The following is a 22,175-nucleotide window of genomic DNA, read 5'->3' on the forward strand; positions in this document are numbered from 1 at the left end:
AAGGGATTTCAAGTGATCCCACAGGAAAAAATCTATTAGGTTTAAATCTGGGGACCTTGGTGGCCATGCTATGGACCCACCATTTGCAATACGTCTACCATGAAATGTATGAACTAAATACTCGCATACAGTCAAAAGAAAAACTATCGTTACCCCCAGGAATGTTCGATGCAAAACGAATGTTAGGTGGGCTATGTGGGCAGGTCCTTGCTGTTTGCCCCTCCCCTATGTAGTGTTCCCATATCACAATCCCATTACAAGAGTTGGGATAATGAACAAGAATGAGCCATATGGCAAGGAAACATATAGGAAATTTTTGTGTTACCCTGAGCGCCCTGCAGGGTTTTAATAATGAAACTCGCCATGTTTATTATTTTCCTACTATTCAACACTTAATATCTATAGAATACAACCAATAAATTATTGTGAAGGGTATTAAAACTATTTTTTTTTTTTTTTTTTTTTTTTTTATAGTCTAGTAGGGGTGTAGGAGTTCATTTGATTGCTTTACATGAGTAGTTAAATGCTTCAGATGGATGCTTCAGAGTTAATATGGATGGGGTGTGGTATATCCATGTTATGCATTATGGAGACGTCACAAAGTGCACAAGGGGCTATAATCGCTCTGCATTTATTATATGTTTAAAAGCAATACATATCATTATTACATTGAAATTTATTAACTTGGCTTGTATCAGCTGAATTACTATCATATGTCTGGCATGGATGCACATACTCATTGCCCGTCTGCATGTGTATTGCCGACTCTACACCATTCAGTTAAATTTTTATTTAATGAATTTGGTGCCAGATAATAAAACGTATTGTCTCTATGCACAGAGGCCAAACGATCTAATTAGCTTTCATTATCTCTAGCACAAATTCTAATATCTGTGTCTCATATAAATGACACTGACCGGTGAGCGGTACAAACTTCCCTGTCCCGTCATTCCACAACACTTCATTGTTGTGTCATAGCGTGTAGCTCTGAAGGGTAACGATAGTTTTTTTCATGACTGTACAATATGGCTACTATGAGCGGGGGCTCCATTGTGCATAAACCACGCTGCTGTCCGTGTGGCTTTGGATACATCTTCCAGTAGGCATGGTAAAGTGTTTTGTAATAAGTCCACAGATGTTTCCCCTGTCAGACGGCCGGGAAGGACATGAGGACCCAAAAGACAATCCCCAAGTACACCACACCATACATTGATTGAGAACCTCTGCTGATGGCCTCTGTTCCACGTGATGTGTGGGTTCTCCTCATCTCAATAATGCATATTATGGGTACTGAATATGGCTGTTCTGGCAAATGATGCTTCATCTGTGAACAATACAACATTACAAAAGTAGTCATTGTGTGATGTTCGATTTATGACCCATTGGCAGAACTCCAATCATCTTGGATAGTCAGCAGGAAATAATGCCTGTACCCTCTGAATATGGTACGGATACAGTAACTGTTCATGTAGCGTTCGCCACACTGATGTTGGACTAACCCCTACATCATGCGCAACTGAACAAACACTAGGCCTAGGATTGTCAGCAACAGCGTCCAACCCAGCCTCCTCTTTGTAAGGTGCACGGACCCTCCGAGGTTTACCTGCGCAGTCTGCCAGTCTCAGCCGACTGTGTATGTGAGTGCATGTCTGATAATGTGATTGACATTGCAATGGGAATTTTGCTGTATACAGCCGCTGTGCTTCCTGCTGCATACGTGCTTCACCATAACAAATAGGCATATCTACCTGTTCTGGGAAGGTGTATGGTTCCAACTTTTATACCTGTGTAGGAAAAGTATGGGAACACCATTAATACTGTATCAAAAACATACCATACTGTGGCCGTAATACCGCCCCATAACAATGCCCATCGCCTGTGCTTATCATGGGATAACGGAAAATCATGTAACCACCTACGTATCTGTAATCTCCTTCCAAAGCCTACGGTGTTTGCGTATTACACAAGCTGGCTGAATCAACCACTCCAGTACACAACATAATGTACAGTTGGCATCGTGGAACTAGCAAAGTTTAGCAATAGTGATATTATTACTCCAGTAATACTAACATGGATAGTTATCACAGTGACGTGATGAGTTTCAGTGGGGAAACAAACCCACAGTAGGTGATGTCTGGATTTTATTTTATGCGAGACAGTGTCGGCGGCATCCTGCTGCCCTCATCAATGACAAAAGAAAATAAGGGGAGCATGCTGCTGCCGAAATGTTCTGGCATACATTACATTCAGCCGTCCCTTACTGTGGGTGTCTTTCTCCATTCGTAATGTTGGCACTGTACTGTGAATGCACATACCTGCCAGCGAGCCAGAGGGTGTCTGGCCCTGTGAATGCATACCGCCCACAACGCGACTACAGTTTGGAATCGAATAACCTGCGAAGTCTCGAACCCCGAACAAACCTTATACCTGTGCCGAGCTGCAGCATCGGACATTCTGGCATGGGCTACGTTCATGCTGTGTTACCAAGTACCGCTGTTGTCTGCTACATTTCCGACACGTAGCAGCTAAACACTGCTCACCGTAAGTATGTACACAATACTCCTGAGTAAATAAGTATGTGTATGTTATGCACGTGTCATACCATGACTAGGTCTGGGAATACATGGTGTCTGTACACACACTGTTAAAATGCCTTAATATTGTTAATAATGTTAATTCAGACGCTGTATTGCTACATATCGTAATAGTCGTCTAACTCTTAAATAACGCATTTCTAGAACACAATGTATATAATAAAAAGTGTTTACAGTAATCCCTCTAATATCCGAACGCCCAATATCCGAACATCCCCACTAACCGGACATAATCATCCCGGGATCCAACATTCCCAAAATGGGCCAAAAACCGCAAAAAATTTGAAAAAATCTGACTTTTTTCCCTCTCGTAATTTGAAATTGCCGCGTGGTGCCGAACAGCTGTTACACCATGGTCCCTTCACCCCTTCCTTCCTCCCCCTCCCCCCTCCCCTGTCAGGGTTGCCATTTGGTATTTTTCATTACCAAGTGTGGGCCAATTTGGTAATGAAAAATTCGTTTGGTAATGAATCAGAATAATGGATTACCAAATGGATTTTTCACAAGTATGAGGATACACAGGACGGAAATGGTGGATTGTTTGCTCTCTCTGATTAATCTGCTACTCTACATACCATGAAAATAATCAACATGGTGTTAATTATAAGGAGAGTGATTACATGTATTTCCACTTGTATATATAATTAGTGAAGAATAAATGCTAGCTTTACAAAATTGGTAATGAAAAGTTAAATTTGGTAATGAAAGTTGAGGAGATTGGTAATGTGGCTGTTGCGATCTGGCAAATCTGTTACCCCGCGATCATCAACAGTCACAGCCAAACTCCGATCGAGAGCAGATGCTTATAGCAGTGCAAACCACAGGCGCTTGTTTTTTGTGAATAAACAGTGAATAAACTGCAATACCTCGCCACTAGAACACACGGGAATTCACAGTGTTGTGTAGTGTTAAGAATTAGAATTTAGAAATTAGAATTTAGAGTGCAAAGGATTAGCTGTGGAGTGCAAACGGCGGTTTTAAACTGGCCTGGTGCAATTAACAATGTGCAGTGTTAAACAGTTATAACTCACAGTGCAAAGAATTACTGTAAGTGCAGCACAACACTGGATTACTGTACGTGCTTCAAGAGCATTTTCATCACTGCCAAAACCTTACAAAAGGCGGCTACAAATGTGCTGTAATTACCCTGGATGAGGTACAGTCACTTCTAATTCCTCATGCTTTGGTTCCTTTTCGTTTATCTCAAGCTTTATGTCCATTATTGATGTGAATAGAGTCTTAAATAGGTTTAAACATTTGCTATGCATGTCCGGTAGGGAGTTATTTAGGTGGCTTTCAAAATTAGGCTGGGTTAGGGTTCATAAGTACCAGTCCAGGAGCCAGGGACTTGTTGTAAGTACCCAGAATGTTTCATATTGTACTGTATTTTCCATACTTACCTCTAAAACCTCATTTCACTCTTTTATGTCCCTTATTGGTGTGAATAGGGTCTTAGGTGCTATACAGTACATGTGCAGTACGGAGGTGTTTTTCTGAGTTAGGCTAGGTTAGGGTCCATAACTACTAGTCCAGGAGCCAGAGACTTGTTGTCAGTACCCAGATTGTTAAATATTGTATAAACTCAACTCTAAAACCTCATTCTCTGGTTCTTTAGCATTTATTTCAGTCTTTTATGTCCCTTATTGGTGTGATTTGGGTCTTAAATAGGTGCTATGCATGTCCAGAGGGAGTTGTATAGGTGTTTTTCTGAGTTCAGGTCCATAAGTACAAGTCCAAAAGGCTGGGGCCCACTATCCGGACAGGACCACTTTCCGGACATGCCGTTGGCTCTATTACATCGGATAGTGGAGGGATTACTGTATATATATATATATATATATATATATATATATATATATATATATATCTATTGCCAGACGCCTCAATCCTGTTTGGGGTGGCAACAAACAAATCACCTCCACGTCGCCCTGTCCCCCGCCATTTCACTACCCCGTTCCCAACTCACACATCCCTCTCTCATATACCTCTCCACCCCATCCCTCCATCTCATCCTTGGCCTCCCCCTCCCTCGTCCCCCCTCCACCTCACTCACATACACTCTCTTCGTCAGTCTCTCACCCTCCATCCTCTCCAAATGGCCAAACCAACTCATTGTGTTCCTCATAACACTTCCTATCACATCCACATCCACACCACAATGCTCCTTTAAATCCTCATTCATCAGCCTGTCTCTCCACGTGACTCCACAGGCTCCTCTTAAATAACTCATTTCCACTGCTCTCACTCTTGACTTGTGTCCTTCCAACAACATCCAAGCTTCACTTCCATACGTTAGAGTTGGTACACAATACTATCATGTAGTAACTTTTTCACTTCCATGCTCACTTCCCTGCTTCTTATCACTGCTTTCAAAGAACCAGCAACCTTTCTTCCCTGCTGTACCCTTTCAAGCACTTCACCCTCCAAACCTCCATCCTTACTCATCTCACCACCCAAGTACTTAAACATACTCACATTTTCAAATTCCTCACCATCCAACCTCGCTGTACATTCACTGACTTCACCTCTCTCAAAGACCATCACTTTACTCTTCCCTACATTCACCTTTAGATTCCATTTCTTACACACTCTCCCAAACTCATCCATGAAGCCTTGCAGCTCCCCTTCGTCTTCACTCAACAACACAGTATCATCTGCAAACAACAGTACAGGGAGTTTCCAAACACTATCCTCTCTCATCAGGGCCACTTCAACATCCACTACCCTACCTTGTACCTCTTTTATTACCCAATCCATGTACAGATTGAACAACCATGGAGACATGACACATCCCTGTTTCAATCCAACCTTCAAAGAGAAAAATTCACTTAGTTCACCATCCACACGCACTGCAGCCATAGCACCATCATACATACTCTTCACAGCATTCAACAACTTCCCATCTACTCCATATATTCTTAATACTTTCCACAATCCTTGTCTATCCACACTGTCATATGGTTTCTCCAAATCCATGAAAGCCACATACAACTTCTTTCCCTTCTCTAGAAACTTTTCCACTAAAGATCTAAGAATGAATATCTGATCTACACAACCTCTTCCCTTCCTAAAGCCTCCCTGTTTTTCTCCAACTAATTCCTCTGTTCTTTCTCTAACTCTGTCAATAAGTATCCTACCATACTCTTTTCCTATTATACTAAGAAGACAAATGCCCCTATGATTACCACACACTACTTTTTCCCCTTTTCCTTTGTACAAAGGAATAATTATACCTGACTTCCAATCCTCCGGGACTCTACCTTCTTCCCAGGCCAGTCTGCACATTTTCCACATCCATTCTACTACTATCTCTTCCCCATGCTTTAGCATTTCACCACACACTCCATCAATTCCTGGGGCTTTCCCCAATTTAACTTTCTTCATTGCTTCCACAACTTCTATCCTACTGATTTCTTCCTGTCTTCTCACCTATATCTATCTATCTATCTATCTATAAACCGACGCCCCAATCCCGCAAAGGGTGGCCGCAGACAAAACGCCTCCAAGTCACCCTGTCACCCACCAATTGACTACCCTCCCCCCCAACTCACCCCCCCCCTCATATACCTCTCATCTCCATCCCTCCACCTCATCCTCGGTCTACCCCTCCCTCTCCCTCCCTCCACCTCACCTACATACACCCTCTTAGTCAGTCTTTCATTCTCCATTCTCTCCACATGTCCAAACCACCTCAGTGTATTTCTCCTAATCTTTTCAACCACATCCACATCTACCCCACAACGTTCCTTCACTTCTTCATTCGTCAACCTGTCCCTCCACGTCACTCCACATGCTCCTCTCAAGTAACTCATTTCCACTGCTCTCACTCTTGACTTGTTCCCCTCTTGCAAGGTCAATGCCTCGCTTCCATACGTCAGGGTAGGGATCACAATACCATCATGCAGTGACTTCTTAACTTCCATACTCACCTCCCTATTTCTCATCACGGCTTTCAGTGTACCAACAACCTTTCTTCCCTGCTGTACCCTTTCACGTACTTCATCCCCCAAAGTTCCATCCTTACTCATCACACTACTCAAGTACCTGAATGCACTCACATTCTCCATATCCTCACCATCCAACCTCACTGCACACTCTGTGACTTCATTCCTCTCAAACACCATAACTTTACTTTTGTTTACATTAACTTTCAGCTTCCTCCTCCTACATACTGTCCCAAATTCATTCACCAAACCTTGCAACTCCCATTCATCTTCACTCAACAATACTGTATCATCAGCAAACAGCAACACCGGAAGCTTCCAAATCTCACCCTCATTCATTAGGGCCAGCCCCACATCCACTGCCCTACCTTGCATCTCTTTTACAACCCCATCCATATATATATTAAACAGCCATGGAGACATCACACACCCCTGTTTCAGTCCCACATTGAGATCAAAGAACTCACTCAGCTCACCATCCACTCGCACTGAAGCCCTAGCTCCCTTGTACATACTCTTCACAGCACTCAACAATTTCCCCTCCACTCCATATATTCTTAATACCTTCCACATACCTTGCCTATCTATTCTGTCATAAGCTTTCTCCAAGTCCATGAAGGCAGCATACACTTTCCTTCCCTTCTCTAGATACTTCTCCACTAAACATCTTAGAACAAATATCTGATCTACACACTCTTTTCCCTTCCTAAATCCCCCTTGTTCTTCTCCAACTAGCTCCTCTGTCATATGCCTAACCCTATCAATGAGTATTCTACCATATATTTTACCAGTCACACTAAGAAGGCAAATACCCCTATGGTTACCACATACTTCTCTCTCCCCTTTTCCTTTGTACAGAGGAACAATTATACCTGATTTCCAGTCCTCTGGAACCCTTCCCTCTTACCAAGTCAATCTACACAACTTCCATATTCACTCCACAAAAATCTCACCCCCATACCTAAGCATTTCACCACACACTCCATCAATTCCTGGGGCCTTTCCCAGCTTAATCTTCTTCATCGCTTCCTCTACTTCCGCCCTACTGATCTCTTCCTCCCTCCTCTCATCTCTTCTTCTCCCAGCCATTCCCCAGCCACTTATACTCACACTGCTCTCACTCTCTACATTCAACAAATCCTCAAAGTGCTCCTTCCATCTCCTCAATTTCTCTCTCTTCTCCACCAACAATCTATTATTCCTATCTTTCACTCCCCTACTATTTCCTCTTTCACACTGCCTTACTTTCTTTACCTCCTTCCAAAACAATTTCTTATTCTCCCTCCATTTCACACTCAGATTCCTCCCAAACTCTTCATCCACTTTCTTCTTACTCTCCTTCACCAGTCTCTTAACCTCCCTTCTCCTGCTCATATATACCTCTCTCTTCTCTCTCTCATCTTCTCCCCTACCTATACTCGCCAACCATTCACCATATGCCTTCTTCTTTTGTTCCACAGCTCGTTTCACCTCATCATTCCACCATGCTGTCCCTTGCACACCCTTGCATCTCCTCCTCACTCCACAAACCGCCTCACACGCTGCGCCTATCTCTTCCGTGAATATCTTACATACGTCTTCCACCCCTTCCATCTGCTCTAGCTCATACCTTCCCAATCTTTCTTCCACTATGCTCTTATACTCTGTCATTTTCTCACTATCTTGCAGTTTCTCCACTCTTCTCACAGGAGCTGCTTCCTCCTGTCTTCCCCTTCGTCTCCTCAACCACTTTCTTTGCAGCTCTACCTTGGCCATCACTAAGTGATGGTCCGAGACTCCATTCCCCCACCCTCTCCACACTCTTGCATCCAACACTTGTCTTCTCATTCGCTCATCCACACACACGTAGTCTATCATTGCCTTTCGTTCAATAAGTTCACCATCCATCCTCCTCATTACTCTCCATGTATAGCGGTGGACCATCTTATGACGAAAGTAGGTGTTGGCTATTGCTAACCCCTTACCAGCACAGATGTCCACCAAAGCACTACCATTCCCATCTACTTCAGCTGGCACACCCCACTGACCAACCACTCCGTCCACTCGTACATTCCCAACTTTGCCATTCATGTCTCCAATCAACAGCACTCTCTCGCTCCTCTCAAACTTGTCCATACATGCTTCTACTCTCGCCCAAAACTCATCTTTCACTCTTGCCACTCGATCCCCTGTTGGAGCATACACACATACAATTGCCCATGCTTGTATACCTACTTTCATCCTCACCCATACAATCCTTGCACCCATACTGTATTTATATATATATATATATATATATATATATATATATATATATGATTGGTTGTTGGGTCGCGATTTTCAAATTGAATGCCGCGGTTTATGATTCTCCTCGGAAAAGGCCCACTTCGGTGCCTAGGTCCGCGATTTTCGTGACGTTAACAGTGATTTAAGGATGCCGGCAGTCTGACAGCCACTTAGCCGTGATTTACAAATCTGTGATTTATAAACACGCTATTTACGAGGATTGAATGTACATAGAGAGAGAGAGAGATGATAAATAGATAGAAAGATAGATAGATTATATATATATATATATATATATATATATATATATATATACAGTGGGCTCGCACAGTGCGCGTCACCGCAGTGCGTGATTCGCCTTGTGCACGAGTGACCAAAAATCATAACCAAAAACCCTTTAATGGGCGAGTTTACTGCACAGAAAGCAAGGCAGAGGCAAGGAGTGGCTCAAAAATGCCATTTTCTACTAGTGCACGACCACCCCTCACAGTGCGCATCACGTGTCGTCATGTTGATGCGCCAGACAGAGTCAAGTTGAGCAGCCTAGCGTGATAGAAGGCAGGACTGAGCTGTGTATGTCAAACATTATAAAGATCCTTGCTGCCGTGGATAAGCTCAAGGAAGAGGTGAAGGAACAGGAAGTGAGCAACCTAAGAACGGAGGAACTTCTGGTTGGTATTGACAAACTCTTCCGTTTCTACACAGACAGGCACAGGGAAGAAATAAACAGGAGAAGACAGACGCTCATAACAAGCTACACACAGCGGGCTCAGGTTGTTGAAATAGCGGAACCATCGACATCGTCTGCTCCTGTTCCTGTTGAGGATGAAGAGGATGCACTGTCAGAAGTGTCAGCATTGGACTTTGAAGGGTTTATGGCCAAAGTGAGTGACTTTGATGCTCCTGGGGAAGGTGATCAAGAGGAGTCTGCAGAGGGAAGTGTTGGTGAGGTGGGGAGTGCGGTGCTGTAAGTGTTGCCGCACCTCGGAACCCCCGTTATTTAAGGTCATCAGGCCTGTTGTCTACTGTTGTTAAGGTGCCTACCCATATTTTTGTTATTGTAGCTATAGCTTTAGTACAATGTCTGAAACGTATGACCTTTATTATGTCTCTAAGGGCCAAAAAATGTCCAGGAATGAGGGGGTACCGCCCATATGTAATTATTCCCATAAGATTATGTATTCCTAGAACGCGAATTCCCAGCACGCGAGCTCGTGCACCGCCCAAACTCTCGTGCACTGTGCGAGCCCACTGTATATATATATATATATATATATATATATATATATATATATATATATATATATATATATATATATATATATATATATATATATATATATATATATATATATATATATATATATATATATATATATATATATATATATATATATATATATATATATATATATATATATATATATATATATATATATATATATATATATATATATATACAGTATATATATAAATATATACAGTATATATACAGTATATATATATATATATATATATATATATTGGTTAGTACTTGGATGGGTGACCGCCTGGGAACACCAGATGCTGTTGGCATCCCTACGTGTCAAGTGGGGTTGGTGGAGGATTAGTGCCCCTCCCTGTAAAACAATTAACTCTAAGCCCTTGGCCACCCCGTTTGGGATACATGGCGTCTGGCAATGAATGAATGAATGAATATATATATATATAATCTATCTATCTATCTATCTATTTATCATCTCTCTCTCTCTCTATACACTCAATCCTCGTAAATAGCGTGTTTATAAATCACAGATTCGTAAATCACGGCTAAGTGGCTGTCAGACTGCCGGCACCCTTAAATCGCTGTTAAGTCACGAAAATCGCGGACCTAGGCACCGAAGTGGGCCTTTTCCGAGGAGAATCGTAAACCGCGACATTCAATTTGAAAATTGCGACCCAACAACCAATCACCACCCGTCCCTGGTGGCAAGTGTACACACTAAAGCTGCCATGTTGTTGTTGTTCTTCCCGCCAGTCCGCACACTACAGACCATCACCGTGGAGTACGAGAGCTACCTGCCTTTTTTTTTGTGCACCTTCCCCCCCGCCTCCTACCTTCCATGGTCACTCCCGAACCCCCGATGAAGCGCTCTAAGCAGTATGGCATCAAGAAGCAGCCGCCGTTGTCGTACAGTCAACGTTTGGAGCTCATTTGTCGTGTTGAGAAGGGAGCACCCCCACCTCGTGCTGAGAGGTTCTAAGTTCTTCCCAACACCACCCCACTCCATTCACTTAAGCAATATCATCATAGGATTAAGGTGAGATCCCTTAACATTGCTTATTTCTATTAAATACATGCACTGAATATTCCTAAATTTGTATGTTTGTGTTTGATGGGGCCTAGATGGGTGTAGGTAGGGTGCTGTGGGGGATGGTTGGCCAAAGTCCAGACCCAAATTCATTTTTCACATAAGAGTTATTATTTGTACACCACGGAATCTGTAAATCGCGGCAGTGGTCCAGACCTAAATTGCCGTGATTTAAGAGGATTGAGTGTATATATACAGTATATATATATATATATATATATATATATATACAGGTAACTCGAACGGAACACGATCTCACGGAACGCGCTCGCAATTATACACGGTAAGGGCTGGGATACATATAAGACAACGTGATTAAAAAACCATTATGAAAACTACAAATTAACGCAGGAGAGGCCTTTGAAAGATCAAATCCTCGAACGTCACCGCAGCGCGCGGTTTGTTTTGATTACGTGACGATCTAGGCGGGAAATTATTCAGTGAGTGAGACATTCCCGAGTACAGTAGCACAGTATTTGTAAGTTAAATATTTACAGTACTGTACTGTTCTGATAAGTTTATGTGCAACTTAAAGTACTATTAAATAACGTTAAAGCAAGAAATAAAGTCTTATAACCAGTTTACGTGATAGGTGTCAGAATATTGCCTTTTTTATTTGTTCATTTTTTCCACAGTGCTGTTCAGTATTTGTAAGTTAAATATTTACTGTTCTCATATGTACTGTACTTGTAAGCACTTAAATAAAGTTAAATAATTAAATAAAGCCTTGTAACCAGATAACCTGAATTATATGATTACCCATGATCGGCGTCGAAATATTGCCTTTTTTGTTTGTTCGTTAAACTCTTACTGTACAGCTTTTCTAGTGTACTGTATTTGTAAGTTAAATATTTACTGTTCTGGTATGTACTTGTAAGCAATTAAAGCATTAAATAAAGCCTTGTAACCAGTTAACCTGATTTATATGATTACCCATGATCGGCGTTGGAATATTGCCTTTTTTTTGGTTTGTTCGTTAAAGACTTATAATAAGAGAAAAATACATTTTTGTCTTGGTATCTCTACCTATTTGCTCAGGTTTGCTGTAATGGTTTGCAACTTGTAGAAAACTGTGACAACTTTCGGGAAGTGAACGAAAATCTGGGACATGACCTTGACTTCACCCTCTCATGTATCATCTGTCAGACTGTCAGTTCACCACCGGCTATCGTGATGAATGGATGTACGATTTTTTCGCTCGTGGCCATGCCTAACCACACATAGTTACACCCATTATCTTGACCCAGACAGAAAATACAACCTTTTTCCTCCCTTGCAAAACACAAACAACCACCCTGTTTACGAGACAGCAATATATATTGCGAAAATAACAAGGTAAAATGATAAAGATGAACGTAAAATGATAGAGAAAGATGAACATGTTATGACGGAAGAAATACGTTTTCCTTGCCTGTAAAGGTATTTATTTCTGCTTTGTATCTGTATTCGTAATAATTAGACTTATTGTTAGTTCTGAAACTGCATTACGATTCTATTTTTAGCCATTCTCGTGGTGTGGGAGCTGGAAGTTGTGACACAACTTCCTTATTGCTAATCGGACTGACCCTCCACTTTATTCTCCCGTGGCAGAGTCTAGCCTTGGAGGGCGTGCAGTTTTCTCATTTAGGACTGAAAATTCAACTCTTTCGCTCCCTTTTCCAAGCATGGACACAACGATAACGTAAAAAATAACTCGAAACTACCATAAACATATATCAAAAAGGTGAAAATGTATTCATAACATTTTTTTTTTCCAGCCATTCCTAACAGATTATGTACTGAAATCATTCGATATCACAGTACTGCATTTCTAAGTTAAATATGTACTGTTCTGGTATGTACTTGTAAGTTAAAGCACTGGTACCAGTTAACCTAATTTATATGATTACCTATGATCGGCGTCGGAATGTTTCCTTGTGTTTACGTACAGTATTTGTGTGTTGAAGTTTTGCTCAGGAGTACTGTATTTGTAAGTTATAACATTAAATAAACCTTCTAACCACTTAAAGTGCTTTCTAGTGACAGATAACAGCAAAACAACACATTTGGGGGGTCTAGGGAGCAAAATACGGAGTAGTTTAAATATACGCGATTTCGCACCTAACACGGCACGGTAGGAACGAAACCCACGTGTTCCGTGCGAGTTACCTGTATATATATATATATATATATATATATAGAATCTTTATCTATCTATATCTATCTATCTACCTATATAGGAGAGAGAGAGAGAGAGAGAGAGATTCTGCACCTAAGCACAGAGTTCATCTTGTCACACTTAACTCTTTACCATCATCAGGAGATGACACAAACATCATGAAAAATGGGAGGTCCCCTTGTGCAGTGTGCTAAATACAAGGGTAAATGCCTAGACCGACCTTGGTTGCTACACGGTTAGGTTCACATAAGTCACTAAAGAAGAGGTGGTACAAAGTCTCCCGTAACACTCACCTTGGTGGCTGAGGTGTTAAGTGTAGCATTAATCGCTAAAGAATAGGTGTTACAAACTTGCCTTGGTGGCTGCGGTGTGTATGCCATCTGTAGCGGTGATGGTGAGGGAGTAGTGGTATTTGTCCTCGCGGTCCAGGTGCCTTGCAAGGCTGACCAACCCAGTGTCCACGCCTATGCTGAACCGACTGCTATCGTCACCCCCTGTATAGGATAATGATGGTTTAATGTCCAGTATAAGTCATTTGTGGAAATGTACTACGTAGTATCTTATGCCGCTTACAGTATAAAATGTAATGGAGAGGGATGCCTTCATGTGGTGGCAATGATATAACCAGGTCAATCAACTGCCTGGTTATACTGACATCTCTCAATTTCTTCCCTATCCCCCAGAAGGAGGATGGCAAACTGCAGATCAACTTAAGCCTGAAGTCCACTGCATTCATGTTTGAACCTGGGGCAACAACAACTACTACTACTACTACTACTAAAGTATAATATAACCATAAAACCCACAACACTTACCCGTTATACTGTACCACAAGGTATCATTATCTGGGTCATGTGCTGTGATGAAAGCAACCATGTGCCCAGGTGGGTCTGTCTCCATGACGTGGGCAGGTGCAGGCGGGGTGAGGAGGGGGGGATGGGCGGAAGACTCGGGGACAGGAGCCACACGCACAAGCACTCGAGTTGTGGCATTGAGCTGTGGCTGACCCTTGTCCTTCGCTTGTACCTGTACAAGGGAGAAAGGGGCACACGGTTATTTTTGTCCATTCTGAATCAGAATTACACATGGCTATGATTAAGAGTCCCTCGTACATGCCAATAATCACACAAGAGCTCGAGTTGTGTCCATTTGTTTGTATCTATATGAGAGGGAAATAGTGCGTGGAAGTTTTGGTCTATTGCAAATCAGAAATACACATGGCCATGACTGACTGCCCCCCACACCTGCCAAGACTTGCACTAGAACTCGCATCGTGGCACCAATATACACTATAGAGGCAGCTCTATTGCCAGGATACACAAATGGCCCTAAAGTATGCTCTTATTCCCTGAAAGAATGATGGTGCACTGAAGAAGAAAATAATTCAGACTTATAGTCCACTGGATTCTTATTTCAGATAAGCCTGGAGTTGCAACTACAGTGCTACTACTACCAACCATAATAATAATAATTATAATAATAATAATAATAATAATAATAATAATAATAACCACCCATCCATCCATCATCCAATCCTACATTGCCCCATGAGGAGCGTAGGAGCCCAGGGTTAGGCAAGTTGATCCTGACATTTAAAATGAGTGAAATAATAATAAAAATAATAATAATAATAATAATAATAATAATAAATAATAATAATAATAATAATAATAATAAATAATAATAACAATAATAATAATAATAATAATAATAATAATCTATCTATCTACTGCTAGACGCCATAATCCCGTAAGAAGTAGCCATTTGACTTTGAGTTACAGCAGGTTCGCACAGTGCGCGTCATCACAGTGCGCGATTTGCACTGTGCGCGAGTGACCAAAAATCATAACCAAAAACCCGTGAATGCCCAAGTTTACCGCACAGAATGCGATGCAGAGGCAAGGAGTGGCTCAAAATGCCATTTTCTATTAGTGCACGACCACCCCTCACACAGCGCATCACGTGTCGTCATGTTGATGCGCAGAAATTCCTGGGCATTCTACTGTTGAGGATGAAGAGGATGAAATGTCAGAAGTGTCAGCATTGGACTTTGAAGGAATTATGGCTGAAGTGAGTGACACTGATGCTGCTGGGGAAGGTGCTCAAGAGGAGTCTGTGGAGGGAAGTGTTGGTGCGGTGGGAGGTGCGGTGGGGAGTGCAGTGCTGTAAGTGTTGCCGCGCCTCGGAACCCATTATTTAAGGTCATTAGGCCTGTTGTCTACTGTTGTTAAGGTGACTACCCATATTTTTGTTACTGTAGCTATAGCTTTAGTACAATGTCTGAAAAATATGACCTTTATTATGTCTCTAAGGGCCAAAAAATGTCGAGGTATGAGGGGGTACCGCCCATATGTAATTATTCCCATAAGATTATGTATTCCCAGTACGCGAATTCCCAGTGCGCGAAATCGTGGACCGCCCAATCTCTTGCGCACTGTGCGAGCCTACTGTATTTGTTTTACGGGGAGGGGCACTAACCCTCCGCCAACCCACTTGTTGACACGTAAGGAGCATGTATGGTTTGGTTATATGGTTACCACCCAGCACGGTAAATGGTTTCTTGGCTTACAGGAAACCATTTGGCTTGTCACTCAATGTAAAGCCACCTGTAAAGAATAGAAAAGCAATAAGAAGTGACAGTTAGGCATAGACTGTAGCACCAGTCAAGCAGGGCAGTACTCCCAAGGTGGATGGAAAGCTGATGACAGGGAGAGCTGGAGCTCCTGTTTCATCAGCCCTCAGGACCCCGACCATCCGTCTTTGCTGAATGTTTTCAGTGTCTCAATAACACAGAGAGAAGGCCAGCATGCTCTCCAATACAAGTTTCTCTAACTATCAATTTTTCCAAAATTAAAAAAAAAGTCATGGCAGCGCAACACGTGGCCTCGGAGTCCCCGGGGGGGGACCATAAATGCCCCCACCTCCCGTCCCTCTCCCAGTGATGACTCGAGCTGCCTGGAACCACTGTCTGACTCTATTCTTCTTCATTTCTGCAACATTTGTGGCCTTTCCTCTAACTTTCGCTCTGGAGAGCACCAACTCTCCTTCTCTAAACTTTCTATTTCTAACTGAGACTCAGGTGTCCGAGGCAACTGACAGTAGAGCCATTTCTTTATCCTCCTACTTTCTCTATACTCATTTCAAAGCCAAAGGTGTCTGTTGTGTATATATACTCAACAACTTATCTCACTCTCGAGTTCCTGAACTCGATTCTTCTGAATTCTCTACACTCTGGCTTCAGCTTTCCTGTCATTCTCTGACTAAATATATCTGCACAGTTTACTTATCTCCTAATTCTACTGACTATCAAAAATTCTTTTACTATCTTGCTGCTATGATGGAACGCATTCTATCCATTTCTACTTTCTCTGAAATCTCCATTCTAGAAAAATTTCAATCATCACCACCACCTCTGGCTCTCCTCTCCTTTCACTGATCCACCTGGTGAACAAGCGTACACTTTTCCGTCCTTAATGACCTAGAGCAGCTTTTACAACACCCTACCCGTATCCCTGACCGCCTTGGAGAGAGCTCCAACATACTTGACCTCTTCCTTACGACTAATTCTTCTGTATACACTGTTAAATCTTTTCTCTCCGTTGGGCTCCTCTGATCACAACCTTATCATCTTAACCTGTCCTATCGCTCCGGTATGGCCTGTGGATCCTCCAAAGAAATGTCGTCTGTGGCACTTTGGAGCTGCGGATTGGGAGGCCCTCAGGCCTGGAATGATTATTGCTTCCATGGACGACAGCCATTTGAGTGTGCCTTGCGCATTACGAAGGTTATTCTCTTAGGCATGGAAGCATACATTCCTTTCTCATATCCTCTGACTAATGCAAGAAAGCCTTGGTTTAATCACACTTGTTCTAATTTTTTTTTTTTTTTTTTTTTTACGCCTGGTATCCCCGAAGGGCTAAGGCGTTGCCCCTGGGTAGAGGACTTTTGGACTGGAGCGTGTAGCATTTTATGACCGGATGCCCTTCGTGATGTCTGCCAATGACCCTTGGGTGATTCGATCCTCCGACCCTTCAGTCAGAGCGGAGCGCTCTAAACCACTGAGCCACGGCTAATGCTGTCCGCAACATGGAGAGGGCCTATAAAAGGTACCGGAGCCAACCCACTCCTGAATCACATCTTTTATACGTTTCTGCCCAGAATCGTGCTAAGTCTGTTCTTCGCTCTGCTAAAAATAATTTCATCCATACTAAATGCTCTCAACTCTCCAACCTGAATTCTTCCCGATCCTTCTGGCACCTTGCCAAAAACATTTCTAACAACTTGACCTCATCATCTTTCCCTCCTCTATTCTACTCTGATAGCTCTGTAGCTATTTTTTCTACTGATAAAGCGGATCTCTTCGCTCAGACTTTCTCCTCCAATTCCACCTTAGACGATTCCAGTGGTGTTCCTCCATCACTTCCCCCCTCTGACTTCCTCATGGCTGACATTAAAATTTCTTCAGCTGATGTATTTTCTGCCATCACAAGCCTCAATACTAACAAGGCATATGGGCCTGATGGAGTCCCTCCTGTCGTTCTCAAGAACTGTGCTTCTGTGCTTACACCCTGCCTGGGCAAACTCTTTCGCCTTTGTCTATCAACTTGTACCTTTCCTTCTTGCTGGAAGTTTGCTCTCATTCAGCCAGTCCCAAAGAAGGGTGACCATTCTCAATCCTCTAACTATCGTCCAATTGCTTTAACATCCTGTATCTCTAAAGTTTTCGAGTCAATTCTCAATAGAAAAATTTTAAAACATCTTTCCTATCACAACCTTCTTTCTGATCGTCAGTATGGGTTCCGTCAGGGACGCTCCACTGGCGATCTTCTCACCTACCTTTCAGACTCCTGGTCATCCTCCTTTCGGGACTTTGGCAAAAGCTTTACCATTGCACTTGACATCTCAAAGGCTTTCGATCGAGTCTGGCATAAATCTTTAATTTCCAAACTGCCCTCTTACGGTTTCTATCCTTCTGTCTGTGCCGTCATCTCTAGCTTCCTTTCTGGTCGTTCTATAGCCGCTGTTGTAGACGGCCATCGTTCATCTCCTAGATCTATTAACAGTGGTAATCCTCAGGGCTCTGTCCTATCACCAACTCTCTTCCTTTTATTCATCAATAACCTTCTAAGCTGCACATCTAACCCTACCCACTCATATGCTGATGACTCAATGCTTCACCTTTCCATTTGGTTCCCGCAACGTCCATCTCAGCAGTTACTTCAGCAAACAAGGGATGAGGCTATGGCACGCCTAATGTCTGACTTGGCTCGCATCTCTGACTGGGGTAAAAATAACCTTGTTGTTTTTAATGCATGAAAGACTCAGTTTTTACACCTATCAACCCGACAAAATCTTCCACAGGTATCCCCTCTAATGCTTAATAATATTCAGCTTAATCCTGCATCATCCTTGAACATGCTTGGAGTTTCATTTACTCCGGACTTATTTTGGAAAGATCATATTACATCTCTTGTAAAATATGCATCCAAGAGATTAGGTGCGCTAAGACGACTACGTTCCTTCTTTACCCCTGTTCAATTGCTGACTCTATACAGGGGTTTTATCCGCCCCTGTGTGGAGTACAACTCTCATGTGTGGGGAGGCTCCTCACATACACCTCTTCTCAATAGGGTGGAGTCAAAGGCTTTTTGTCTCAATAACTCTCCTCCTCTTACTGACTCCCTTCAACCTCTGTCTCTTCGCCGCACTGTTGCATCTTTATCTATTTTCTATCACTGTTTCAATGGTCACTGCTCCTCTGAACTGTTTGCATGCATTCTTCCACCTCTACAACGGGCGCGTATCACCCGTCTAGCGGCAAACTCTCATCCCTTTTCTGTCCTAGTCTCTAATGCAAAAGTTAACCGTTACTCTCAGTCCTTCATTTATGCAACAGTTCAACTCTGGAACTGTTTCCCTCTGTCTGTATTTCCTGCTCCCTATGATCTCCAGTCTTTCAAAAGTTGTGTGTCCAGGCATCTCGAAATGAAATGAAATGATTGGATCTTGAATTTGGCTCTCTCTTGTATTTTGTTTTTCTCTAGGAAGAAACAATAATTGCGGGCTCGCGACCTTTGGTTCCTTCTTCCTCACATAAAAAAAAAAAAAAAAAAAAAAAAAAAAGGAAAGATGGGAGAAATACAGAGGAAGAGAGGAGGGCAGGCACAGAAAAAGAATGATAAAGGCTAAGGAAGAAGTAGGCAGCACTACATCAAGTGAGTGGATGATGGTCGCCACCACCTACCACCAATAATAACAATAATAATAATAATAAATAATAATAGTAATAACAATAATAATTATAATAATAATAATAATAATAACAATAATAATAATAATGGTGATAAGAATAATAATTATAATAATAATAATAATAATAATAATTTGTGGTAGGTGGGGGCACTCACCATCCACTCACTTGATGTAGTGCTGCTCTCAGGTGTCTGCCCTTTCCTCTCTTCCATCCTTCTCTCCTTCCATCCTCTTCTGTCTTTCTTTCCTTCATTCTTTCCTCAACCTTCTGCCTATGGGTGACTTTACATTCCTTCCTCACTCTTTCTTTCCTTCATTCTTTCCTTTTCCTTCTGCCAGTGGGTGACTCTACACTAAGTGACAACCCAAATGGTTTCCTGTACAAAAGGAAACCATTTGCTATGCTGGGTGGTAACCATATAGCCAAATTTTTGCACCTGGTGGTTTAGTGGGTAATTATTGCGCTCCAGTCGGATTGAGCTGGTGAAGGTTTATATCCATGGGGTGGTTGGGGTTTATTGCTCATGTAATGCCACTCAGGGATGAGTGAGGCTGGCCACTCTCATCTTAATTGTCGAGACGAACTGCCTAGCCCTGGGCTCCTATGCTCCTCATGGGGCAAAGTAGGATTGGATGATGGATGGATGGATGGATAATAATAATAATAATAATAATAATAATAATAATAATAATAATACTTCATTCATTAATTTATCATCCAATTGTAAGTTGCCCCACGAGGAGCACAGGAACCCAGGACCAGGCAAGTTGGTCCTGAAATTTAAGATGAGAGTGACCAGCCTCACTCATCCTTGAGTGGTATTACATAAGTAATAAACCCCAACCACCCCTTGGATATGAATCTTCACCAGCTCAATTCAATTGTAGGACTGTAATTACCCACTAAACCACTAGGCGCCAAAATCTGATTACATGGTTACCACCCATTATAGTAAATGGTTTCCTGGTGTACAGGAAATCATTTGGCTTGTCACTCAGTGTAGAGTCACCCATAGGCAGAAGGAAGAGGAAAAATGAAGGAAAGAAAGACAGAAGAGGGAGTGTAAAGTCACTCATAGGCAGAAGGGTGACTTTACATTCCCTCTTCTGTCTGTCTTTCCTTCATTCTTTCCTTCTTTAATAATCAGTGGTGGGCAGCGCAAACGAAGAAGGACCTTGCACAAGCGCAAAGCGCAATCCACAGTTTACTACCTTGCGCAATCTGACAAATATTTAGCTTGCACAATGTCGCAAAGTGCAAGCGCAAACCATTTGCATATATTTTTGGGAATTACTGAAAAACTGATATATTTAAATAAAACAGCATACCTACTTACTTACTTTTATTTATTATTAATATTTTCTATTATTTGTAGTTTGCGCAAGTGCGCAATCAAACATTTAGCTTGTGCAATGTAGCAAAACGCTAGCGCAAATCATTTGCATATATTTGTGGGAATTACTGTAAAATATATATTGGTATAATTAACTAAATTACTAAATTAGCAACCTGCCCACCACCCGCGGTGACTGAGGTACAGTAGGTCACTGTCCGGGAAAAACAGCCTATATTTACCAAGCCACTGGCAAAGATCACGTGATTACTGTATCATCAACTCTCTCTCTCTCTCTCTGACAGAGGAGGGAGGGAATGGAAAATAAGAGAGAGAGGAGGGAAGGAATGGAGAATAAGAAAGAGAAGTGGGACGAAGTTTATGCCTTATCTCATCACTCAAAGGGACGCTCCTTTGCCATTCCCGTATTTATTCTCTCTCTCTCTCTCTCTCTCTCTAAAAATAATGCTCTTTATCTCTCTCTCTCTCTTGTCAAGACAATTTATTTAATAATTCAATATAGATATACAATAGTATATGTAATTTGTTACAAAAAATAAAAAATCATGAAAACAGAGTATTTAAATCAAATATCCACAGCCTAATAAATTATTAGGCTGTGGATATTTGATTAAAATAATATGTTTTAATGGTTTTTGTAAGGAATTGCATACGCTAATCTTAATAAACAATGTATAATTATTATTATTTACTAATAATAATTATTTAAAAAATATTAAAAATACATTATCTCTGTTGAGGCATATTAAGAAATGCTACTACCCCCTTCCCTCCCGCCTCCCCCCACCAAGTACCCACCCTCACGACCCGCCCCAGCCTCCCCCATCCATTGTTCAGCCATGCGGGAAGCTCCCAAGACCACGTGTCCCTTGGATTGCACAGTGCGCAATCCACAGGGCAGGTGCACAAGGCAGGTGAGCAAGCGCAAATTTAGCTCTGCAAGCGCAACTAAGTTTGCACTTGCGCACCTGCTTTTTCATGTGCGCAAGTGCAAAATTGCACATGGTCTTGTTCATACCTACCTAATTGTTCTTACCTAATTGTATCTTTAAAGGAATGAGTCAAGCTAGTACTGTCCCGTGTCTTAAACTATATTTATCGTACATATCCTTAAATTTGTGAATTGTTTTGGCACACACTATTTCATTTGGTAGTGCATTCCACTGATCAACTGCTTTGTTTGGGAAACTGAATTTCCTCACGTCTTTATCACCTCTCTTCTTATGCAGTTTTTTGCAGTGTCCTCCTGCTGATGC

General features: G+C 42.0%; 1 protein-coding gene across 1 annotated transcript in view; it reads right to left on the minus strand.

The window, feature by feature from the left end:
- The window catches only part of LOC145415452 (fat-like cadherin-related tumor suppressor homolog), a 693,356-nt gene that overhangs the window by 583,592 nt on the left and 87,589 nt on the right, over window positions 1–22,175 (minus strand). Inside the window, exons 7-8 of the mRNA XM_080284728.1 lie at window positions 14,128–14,338; window positions 13,667–13,806 (exon numbers count right to left, since the gene is read on the minus strand). Of these exons, the coding sequence (XP_080140854.1) occupies window positions 13,667–13,806; window positions 14,128–14,338 (351 nt within the window). The remainder of the gene's footprint in view (window positions 1–13,666; window positions 13,807–14,127; window positions 14,339–22,175) is intronic.

Source organism: Coenobita brevimanus, chromosome 102 (genome assembly GCF_032717465.1).
Source record: "Coenobita brevimanus isolate Jiangsu-jjx chromosome 102, ASM3271746v2, whole genome shotgun sequence".
NCBI lineage: Eukaryota > Metazoa > Arthropoda > Malacostraca > Decapoda > Coenobitidae > Coenobita > Coenobita brevimanus.